This window comes from Zingiber officinale, chromosome 9B, assembly GCF_018446385.1.
Source record: "Zingiber officinale cultivar Zhangliang chromosome 9B, Zo_v1.1, whole genome shotgun sequence".
Taxonomy (NCBI): domain Eukaryota; kingdom Viridiplantae; phylum Streptophyta; class Magnoliopsida; order Zingiberales; family Zingiberaceae; genus Zingiber; species Zingiber officinale.
In genome coordinates this window covers 21,577,969-21,588,572 of record NC_056003.1, presented here as the reverse complement: position 1 = coordinate 21,588,572, position 10,604 = coordinate 21,577,969, and the positions used below count along the sequence as shown (strand labels likewise).

The 10,604-nt window shown below is 39.7% G+C and overlaps 1 protein-coding gene across 2 annotated transcripts; it reads left to right on the top strand.

Annotated features, from left to right (window-relative positions):
- The first annotated feature begins 609 nt into the window (after positions 1-609).
- On the top strand, positions 610-8,921 carry LOC122024336 (allantoate deiminase 2-like). Of its 2 annotated transcripts, XM_042582948.1 has the most exons (12): positions 614-730; positions 823-917; positions 1,440-1,543; positions 1,619-1,703; positions 1,792-1,908; positions 6,455-6,564; positions 6,639-6,744; positions 6,862-6,948; positions 7,809-8,048; positions 8,127-8,252; positions 8,325-8,486; positions 8,564-8,921. In XM_042582948.1, the coding sequence occupies exons 1-12, from the start codon at positions 658-660 to the stop codon at positions 8,708-8,710; spliced, it is 1,452 nt and encodes a 483-aa protein (XP_042438882.1). In that variant the 5' UTR covers positions 614-657; the 3' UTR covers positions 8,711-8,921. The 2 variants fall into 2 exon arrangements, with proteins under 2 accessions (XP_042438883.1, XP_042438882.1); XM_042582949.1 differs by lacking the exon at positions 823-917 and having other exon boundaries at positions 610-730.
- The last annotated feature ends 1,683 nt before the right edge of the window (positions 8,922-10,604 follow it).

Genomic DNA, 10,604 nt, shown 5'->3' with positions numbered 1-10,604 from the left:
AATTTTGATTAAAATTGTTATATATTTTTTAAAAAATCATAATAACAAAGGATTTATCCAAATCTGTTTCTCATTTTGAATTTTCTTTTTATAGATTTATGAAGGTTCAAATTTACGTGGAAATGAATGAATATATGGACGGATGAATTTCACACAACTCATACAACAACACAAAGAGAAGTGCCCCGGGCAATTAAAGATAATTTAATAGAACAGGGCGCCCAACACAATCTCATTAGATTAGATTAGTGTTTAAGAAAAAAAAAAAAAAAAAGACAGTCATCCTGCCCAACACTGGGCTCATTAGATTTAATCTATTAGATTAAATTAGTTAATTAAACTCCTCAGCTCTTCTGTGACCTGTCCATGTCTTACTCACTGACGATTATCGTACGAATTTCCACTCGGCTCAATTTTTTATCTCAGCCGAGGATTCCCTCCCACACACCTGACATCCAACATCTAACGGGACGTAAGAAACAGGTCCTTTGATCTGACGGCTGGTATTTACCATATTCGTAACGGTTTCAGATAGTGAGCTGATCCGCAGGAGCAACGGACGCTTTAGTTCTTGCCTAGTAGTTAAAGAGGACATGAACCGCTTCGCCCATTGCAAGCCAGCAGCGTGTGGATCGGCGGAGCGAGGGAGGCGGTCGGATGGCTCCCTTTCATCGAGAAGATGCCCCGATCTTGCCGCTGTTCATTGCCCTAGTGCTTGTTATTGTGGCAGGTAATCGATTTTTTTCTGTTGGCGATTTGTTTTGTTGCATTTTCCGTTCGTTTTAAACCGACTTTGTCGCTGTTTGTTTGGGGTAATGCAAGGTTTGGACACGGAGAGGATTGGAGACGAAGGGAGTGAGTTGTTCGGTGAGATTCCTAGGGACGAAGTGATCGAAAGGATCAATCAGCTCGCGGAGGTGCGTTAGCTTCCTTTTTCTTAGTCTTCGATAATGTTAGATGCATTTTGAATGCAAAGTACTAGAAAGAAGATTTGTCCAAAAGGTTTGTTTGTATAATGGTCTATGAAAAATGTGATGCGAACTGACCGCAGTAGTAGAGGTCATCGTTAGAAAAAAAAATGAACTCGATATCATCGAACCTGGCGACCGGCCCGGCCCACAGAAGTTTTCCACTGGCCAAGTAAATCGGAAATTGATTAATAATACTGATAACAAAGTGTTCCTCGCGTGCTGGCAATACAATGCTGGCAATACAATACATTAAAAGAATTATGAAATGTTCTTGTTCTAGTTGCAAATTCCAAACAGGGAGTTCTTGTGTCGATTCTTTTGTGCTATTTGTGTCCTAGCTAATTTTTCATATCGATGTCAATAGTTATATTGGTTTCGTGGTTGATTTGAATATGTGGTTACTTCAGTTGTTATATTGGATCCATTTTGAGAAATGATTTAATACCAAAAAGTTATTCTTTTGACCAGATATCTGATGCTGATGGATATCTTGAGAGGACGTTCCTAAGTCCAGCTTCAATGAGGGCTGCAGAACTAATAATAAAATGGATGCAAGATGCTGGATTGAGAACGTATTCTCTGATCTGTTTTCTCAGCATCATATTTTTATTATTTGAGCGTCTGACTTACATGGTCTTGACATTTAGGTGGGTTGATCAAATGGGAAATATACATGGACGAATTGAGAGTGTTAATAAAAGTGAAAGGACCTTATTAATTGGGTCTCACTTTGTAAGCCTTCATGAAAATTTCTTTTTCGTTTGTGTTTTTGAGTTTTGTGAACAAAGGTCACCTTTATAGGGTTTGGTGGCCGAAACAGGACACTGTGGTTGATGCTGGAAAATTTGATGGATCATTGGGTATTATATCTGCAATCTCTGCTTTGAAAGCCTTAAAGATCAGTGGAAAATCGCTCAAACTCAAGAGGCCAGTTGAGGTCAGTGTAGCTTTCTTTGCAGTTTCTTTGTCTCTGTTATAAACTATTCAGTTATGGGACATGCGTTTTAAACCAATAGAATGAAATAGTACACAAGCTGAAAAGTTCACCATATTCTCTTCATAACTAATCATCTATTCACAATTACATAAATTCAATATATATATATATATATATATATATATATATAAAGCAGAACTTTGGCGCAACGGTAAAATTATTGTCATGTAACCTAGAGGTCATAATTTTGAATCTCAGAAATAACCTCTTGCGTATAATATACCCTTCTTCGAGATCTATATTGACGAGAGCTTCATGCACCAGGTGGCCCTTTGCCCTATATATATATATATATATATAGCATAGATGATGTATATTGGTTTTAAATTTAACTCATCATTCTGTCTTTGCATGTTGATTTTAAATTTGATTTGGTTTCTATTAGCATAGACAGAACTTTTTGTTCCATTCATTGACACGATAGAATATTCGATATTCTCACTACACAGTCGACAAGGTTCCATCAATCGTTTGAAGACTTGTTGGTTTGCAATCGTATCTTTGTTCCAAAGGATGCAAGGTTCACAATGGCAACCACTTTTGAGTGGAAATCATTCGTGTGACCACCACTCTTATGTAACCAAAGTGGGGATCATCCCTATGATCACTCCGAGACTACTCCATTACACTCCAACCCACTCAACATTGTCCTTGCCCATGTAGAGGTTGTAGCCTTTGATTTTGTCATTGCTCGAGACAACCTCCAGGTCCTCCACCTCATCACTAGTTCGATGCCATTCTCACCCATGTCCTCTAATCCTGTCCGAAAGTGTGAAGTTGGAAAGTTGGGAGGTGGCGGCTTCGTTAACTGGACGTGGACTTCCCTCCGCTCTGCAAAACAAATGACGTCAATGTCGGGCCAGGGAAGGGGTCCCGACGTTGGCCCTCCGACGCTCAAGTCAGTCACTGGAATGTGGAGAAAAGAGGAGCAACAGTAGCAACAGTAGAACTCAAGAATAATGTGTAGCTCCGTCGGTGATGACCCCTCCTTTATATAGAGCCCTGGTGGGCGACATACACGCTTCCCAAGGCATGATCACGCTCTCCAATATGTCCTATGAAAGGACCTGTCAGTAAAGTACCTCTGACATCATACCTTAACAGAGCATGCATATCCTTGACAAGACAGTAGAAACTTCCGCCATACGATCCGCCTGTCGACCATGCCTCGTGTCAATGACACTATCTCCCAAAAGGATGTCGAGAGATACTACAATGGTCTCGTTGCTAGGCCGAGCGGGGTAGTCGCTCTGCTGGGACTCCGCTTAGTCCGCGGCCAGGTCCCGCTGCTTGGCCGAGCGAGGAAGCCGATCGCCCGGAACCTCTTTGCTCTGACGACCTCAGGTGGCTCTTTCATACGGTGACTGTGTAGTAACATGTCCTCCCCCATTCGGACCAACTATCCGATCTCCCCTCGACATCCCGCTACGCCGTATTGAGTGTCGGCTGCCTATGTGTCATCCCGAGCTAGACGGGTGGTCTACTTGGACATGTCCCCCGCCGATCGGGGCCTGACTGCCCGACCGACTATTGTCATTATCCTTCGTTCGACTCTTTGGTACTCGGGCGTTGACCTCCTTGACTTTGACCTCCACCCTGGCAATTGACCTCGTGCCAGATAGGCCTCCCTCAATCGCCGCATCCTCCTCCTTAACTTCATCATTTCTCTTTGTCATTGGTTCCACTAGCACCATGTGTCAATACTGTGGGCACCATACCAATATAATTTCATTCCAGCTGGGTATCAGAACCCTAGCCTGGAACGAAATTACAATTGTGAGTTGGAAAAGTACTTCCAGAGATATTGAAGGAACAATTCCAAAGATATGCATCCTTTGCCTCTAGGATTTCTATCTGAGTTTTGAAGGATCGAAAAGAAATGATAGGAGGGGGGACATCGTTCATTTTTAATAAACTTTTATCTTTTAGCAAAGTAGCAGAATAGAAAAATAAAAGCAATGTAAGTGATTCATTTAGTTACTTGGCTCGGAGCCTATGTCGACTCCTACTCTACAACTCGTGATCCTTGATCGCACCGTTGAAAAATTCACTATAATCCTTCTTTCCGAAACCTTAAAAAAGAAGCAATTCGTACCATGAAAAGAATGATAATAACATTATACTATCTTCTTGTAAATAATGAAACTAGAATGTAAAGTATATCGACAAAGAATAGATAATGAAGCTCGCTGGCACTTCTCAGCGTAGCAGCTTGCATGTGAATTTGAGGCGTAAAACAGCAAAAGCACAAGTAGAGGGTTACACAGAAAAGTTGTTTTGTTGGTTCAGATCTCGAGGTTCTTTTATAAGCTAGGTTCGACGGAACACTGAAAAGTCGTTCGGTCGACTGATCCTTTCGGTCGATCGACCTCACTATCAATCGACGGAACACGCTCCCTTCCTTCTTTGTTGAGATTGAATCTTCGCGCAATTAATGATCAATCGACCGATAAACTTGATCGGTCGACCGATCCTTTGGTTTTCTTTTTTTTCGAAGTTCTGATCTGATCGCTTGTGCCTTCCTATTTAGGTTTGGTCGACCGATCCACCTTGAATACCAAATGCCCTTTGAACTCTGTGCTTAGTCAGTTAGGTTCGGTCGACCGATCCCATTAGTTTTTGTAAAATAGAGTTAGTTCCACAGGTATAGAAATGCTCTTGCAAAATAGAATTAGCTCAGTATAATAATACATGAGTAAGAAAAGACATAAAACCTGTCTTGATCTCAACTTGAAAACCTCCCGATTTCTCTAATTAGATTAGCGACCTAGAGTTTGTCCATTCCCGAGACACGACCTCACTGTCGCTCCACTCCAGTTGCTTATCTCAACCTACCAAACATCGGGTCCTCAAGACCGGTTTGAACTTCGGCTCAACATCGGATTGTCTCATCAGGACTTTCTCTCGATATTAGATCCTTCAGACCTATCGAATCTGTCAGGTGTCAGGTCCTCGACCCACCTAGACTTCCTATATGACTTCCATGATTTGCTAAGACTTCCCTTCGTAGCCGCGACTAGGACTTTTCCGGTTGAGTAAACAGCTTGTACACTTAGTCAAATTATCATATCACAATAAGACTTAACTTGAACCTTTGACAACATCAAAACTCAGGTTTGATTCTGGTGCACCCTGCATTGACAAGTTTGTGTTTTTTGCATGTTTAATGATGTTTCTCTTCGTGGTTCACTTTTTGTGTGATTGTTATTCTTCATGTTGCATTGATAATATTCTGTAAAGCTGGAGGAAATGGGATTAATTGTATTCTTATGAGTCATGACCCCTTCATTAATAATGCTAGAAGATGAGAAAAACAGCAAAAGGACTTTCTAATTGTCAAATTGCCTATGGAGTTTGATGGTTCTTTTAGCTTGCTGACAAGTTGCATTTTGATGCTACCACTCCAGATTTAGAGAGTGATTTGTCCAGATGTATAGTTGCAAGATTATACAAATAGGTTCTCATCCCCTAGCACATTCAAATCTTCTAATCTTATAGCTGTAGGAGGATGTAGTGAGTGCTAAGGTCGAGGCCATTTTGTGTATCCTTCATGTAATCATTATAGTCATTCTGTTTCCTGGTTGTTGTTGCTTCTCTTATGGATAAACCATATTAAACTGCACCATCTACCTCCAAGTCTTGTTGCTCTGCTACTACATTCACATCAGTGGTGGCATCTTCTGATATCTTTTTAGACTTCTTTTCCCACCTCATCCATTACCCAACTTATTAGTGTGACTACTTGTACTATTGGAACAGTTTGGTTTCAATCATAGATTCTACGATTATGCATTGTGATCGGCAAGCTTCTGTCTACATTGCCAACAATTGTCTTTCATAAGCAAATGAAACATGTCAAAACTTTTTTTTGCCACTTCAGAGAGATGGTGTGATGACTAAGATCTTTCTTTTATCAGTTTTGAAAATTACTTGGCTATTTTTTTCACTAAACCACTTGGAGTAATATGTTCTTCTATTTTGATTTTCCTACAGATGATTGATATCTATACTGATATTGAGGTGGTGTGTTTTTCAAATGCAAATTACGGCTATTTTAATTTTTTTATCTGTTACATTATATCACATAAGGTGCATCATAGCATCTATTATTGCAACTGAATAATACCATCTTCTCCACTACGACTTCAACTAAATTGAATACCTTGTTAAATCTTAAAAGGTTTGATTACGTGAGAGGCCGAACCTATAGCCTCTAGGAAAATGAAAGAATTTGGCTCATCTACCAATCGCTAGGTCATATGGACATCAGAATAGAGAATCTTTGAAGACAAGATTTCTTTGAAACAGTGTCTTTCAATTCATTAATCTTTGTATTGCTTGAAATAAACAATAACAATGTTGATTGTTCAGTGCATTTGATATCTCTATACCCTATCTTTATTATACTTGCATTATATTTATTCTGGCTTAATGGACATGGAACCTAAAATAAAAGTCACGTTTCACTGCTTTGTTAATATTCTAGGTCATCGCATTCAGTGATGAAGAGGGTGTAAGGTTTCAGTCTACCTTTTTAGGCAGTGCAGCTATTGCTGGTCAGCTCCCTGCACCGATGTTGAACACATCTGACAAAAAGTAATTCTCTTAATTACAAGTAGTTTCATCTTCATCTGAAACTTTTCTAATTCATGATCGTGCAAAACATCCAGTGGTGTCACAATTCAAGATGTGCTGAAAGAAAATTCTTTTGAAGGTAGTGTTGGAAGTCTCCTTCAGGTCAAGTATGACCCAGAATCTGTGTGGGGTTATGTGGAGGTATATTCTAGCTAACAAGATCTTTATTTTCTATCATATCCTATGTTTGTTAAAGACATTTTTGTATGACTGACATTAGATGAAAAAGCCTCGTATGTTCTTATTTTGTTACCACAGGTGCATATTGAACAAGGTCCTGTATTGGAATCTCTTGGCTATCCTCTTGGCATTGTCCAAGGAATCGCTGGACAAACACGGTTAAAGGTCTCTATAATATATCATTTTGCTTTACTACAAACTATGGTACAGTGAACATAATCATTCAAGTTAACTGCTCTTGATTGTGAGTGGTAAAGACAATCTTCTTTAAAGAAGTCACCAATATTCAGAATGTGGACTGATTTCTATGTGCATCCATATCAGAAGATCTTGCATGGCAAAGATGAAAACTTCTATGATCAGAAAAATCACTTGTACATCAACAGGAAATAACTATAAAACGTCTAAAGGGATATGAACTGTTAGACAACCCAAATTCAAGGAATTAACATGAAGTAGGCAGAGAAAGATTTGTCCATATAGAGCAGCTTAATATCTTCCCATACAGAAATGAACCATATAAGTTTGTAAGAGTGATTATTAGTATCGTGACTGTTACTTAATTACCAATCTGTTGTAGAATCTAGAATCTGCTTGGATGTAATTGTAGTTGGTCGGCACCTTCTGATTTTGGTGTATACCGCTAGAACTACGACTATTTTTGCACCTTTTGGTTGTACACCCCTTTTATGATTAACTTACCTTTCACTCAGTATTCATTTAACCATCTGAGATCATTGTAGCTTGTCTTACATGAAACATATCATTAAATGCTAATGAATTACTGAAGAAGTTTGATTTCGACCTCATCCAACTCTTTCATTTGACTCGTCAAATGAAACTTTGTTTAATCAACTATTCAATAAGAACAATCACTTTGGAGATGGCTCAAAGGTTAATCAATTGTGCATGATGCACCAGAAATCCCCTATGCATATCAATTCTCCTTTTATGTTCAATTCAAATGTGAAAACTTATCCTTCAATTCAGCTGCCAAGTAACAGAGGGAACATCTAATTTTTCAGGTAAAAGTAACTGGTTCTCAGGGGCATGCAGGCACTGTTCCAATGCTAATGCGCCAAGATCCAATGACTGCAGCGGCTGAACTTATTGTAAATCTTGAGAGTTTATGCAAATATCCTGATAGAGTTTTCACTTACAACGAACAGTGTGGATACTACAGTAGAGAATCCTTTTCAGGATTGGTTTGCACGGTAGGGGAAATATCTGCCTGGCCAAGTGCAAGCAATGTCATTCCCAGCCAGGCAAGTTACAATCTTCAGTTACAGTTAACACACTTGTAATGGACCAATTTATTGCATTTCCATGTTTGATTTATGCAGGTAAACTTCACTGTTGATGTGCGAGCAATGGATGATGTGGCAAAGGAAGTTGTAATATCAGAATTCTCGCATCAGATCTACCAAATATGTGACAATCGGATGGTTAACTGTACCATCGAAAGTAAGGTACTGGGTTTGTTATTCCTAGTTTCATTTGTGTTACGTCAAGAAACTTATGTTGACATGAAGTTCCATCAGCATAATGCAGATGCAGTGCATTGTGACTCCGAGCTACGGCTACAGCTCAAACAAGCAGCTCACTCAACTATGAAGAATTTGCCAGGAAAAATCAATGGGGAAGTGCCTCTACTGATGAGCGGAGCAGGGCACGATGCAATTGCGATGTCTCATCTTACCAAGGTCATTTTCGTGGTCATAGATAACTGACCGATCTCTGTAATCAATATTATTGTTCAACCTTGCTGGTGTTGAAGCAGGTGGGGATGCTGTTTGTTCGATGCCGCGGGGGAATCAGCCATTCTCCTCAAGAATATGTAAGTGACGACGATGTTTGGGCTGCTGTTCTTGTGCTCATAAATTTCCTACTCGATCAACATATAATTAGTGACCATATGAGCTCATGAAAGACTCATAAGATGTGGTTCTAAAGGTGTAGTCTCTCATGAGTAGTGGATAATCAAAAGATCTTGCATTCTGTTTCTATCACTGGTCACGCAAAAAGGATACAAAAAAATTGTATCCTTAGAATGATTCGTAGCTACTGAATAAATTTCCATGTAGACTCAAGTGTATTGAGAGACAAGAAAAGATGTATGAAAAGAACCTTTAGACTGATTAAACTACTACTTTCTAATTAATCTTTTTTATTTGGATGTATTGAATAAAGGTTAAGTAAAATGACACAATTTGATTAAATAATTAACAAATTACACCATAGAAGTAGTGGCACATAAGTGCTATGTTGATATCATCACGACCGAGGTCGATATAGCTCGGAAAAGTCAGCGAATGGATGTTAACACCATTTGCGAAGCACCTTCGACACTGATCTATGAAGAAAAGGAGGAGATACAGATTCAGTCAAACTGGTCGGAAGCCACCACCCAAATAGCAGCCGACCTAATCCAAGAACTTAAAGTAGAGCTCATCACGTGTCTAACACGCAATAACGACGTCTTCGCCAGGACTCCCAAGGAAATCACAGGCATATTGCCAACGGTTATGGAACATGTGCTCCGCATCCGTTCGGACCCCCGACCAACGAAGCAGAGGAAGCAAGATTTTGGGGCCAAGCAGAATAGAATCATCCGGGCGGAGGTGGACAATCTACTAGAGGTCGGATATATTCGTGAAATATAGTTCCCAAGTTGGCTAGCCAACATGGTCCTGGTGTTTAAGCCAGGAAATAAATAGTGAGTCTGCATCGACTTCCGATATCTGAACAAGGCATGCCCCAAGGACTACTATCTCTTGTCCTGCATTGATCAAGTGGTGGACTCAATCTCTAGCTATGAGCTGATACACATGTTGGATGCATACTACGGCTATCATTAGGTCCCACTAGCCAGAGACGATTAAGAAAATGTTAGTTTCATTACTACTGAAGGACCTATTGTTATAATGTCATGTTGTTTGAACTAAAGAATGTAAGAGCTATTTCTAGGATTGAGGCACGTGAGAGACAGAGTGAATCATGTGTATTTAAAACTTATCTTTTTAAATCTTTAAAACAAAATGCGTAGTGGAAGAAAATAAAACATGAGAAAAGACAAAGACTGATCGATTATTTGGTTTGGAGCCTTAAGCGACTCCTACTCTAAGACCTAGGTCTCTTAGACCTATTGATGGGTAATCCACTAACTTCTCTACCGGTAAACTCCCGATAGAGTAATCAAATACAAAATAATGAAATAGGAATGTGTGATAACCCTACACTTTCCTTTTGCAAGTATAAAAGATATGCACTCATATAAACAACTTAAATTAAAATATACTGACTCGTAGTAAATGGAAGTTGATGCTTGGAGTTGATGTCGCAGCATCGTAACAGAGCAGCAGTGCGTTCAGAATAGTAGTAGGATCATTTGAGCACATTTTCAAGTTATGTGTAAAGTGCTGGTCGAATGACCCTTTTAAAGTGTTGAAGGCACCTCCAACCTCATCCAAGGTGCCTCCAACCTCAAAAATTATCTCATAAACTTTGGCTTCGATCAACCCTGACACTAGCAGTCTTTATCCATGGGAAGTGTCTCCATGCACTCCGAGGTGCCTCCAATGCACCTCCGAGACGTCTCCTCCGTCATGTCCAGGGCGCCTCCAAGCAGTGATCCGAAGTACCTCTGCGCACCTCCGAGATACCTCGGACAATGTTCATCTGAGGCTGATTTTTGCCATTTAACCCTGCAAAAAAGAGTTAATCTATAAAACAAAATATACCCTGCAAAATAGAGTTATCACAATTAAAATAAAGTGATTATTAATTAGATCATATTTATCCAAGACCAGGATCTAGTCATG

Excerpts from the sequence above, each read along its gene's own strand:
- LOC122024336 (XM_042582948.1), top strand. The coding sequence starts at position 658 with ATGGCTCCCTTTCATCGAGAAGATGCCCCGATCTTGCCGCTGTTCATT. Across the intron at positions 918-1,439 it reads GGATCAATCAGCTCGCGGAG|ATATCTGATGCTGATGGATA; the intron begins GTGCGTTAGCTT and ends TCTTTTGACCAG. Across the intron at positions 1,909-6,454 it reads AACTCAAGAGGCCAGTTGAG|GTCATCGCATTCAGTGATGA; the intron begins GTCAGTGTAGCT and ends TTAATATTCTAG.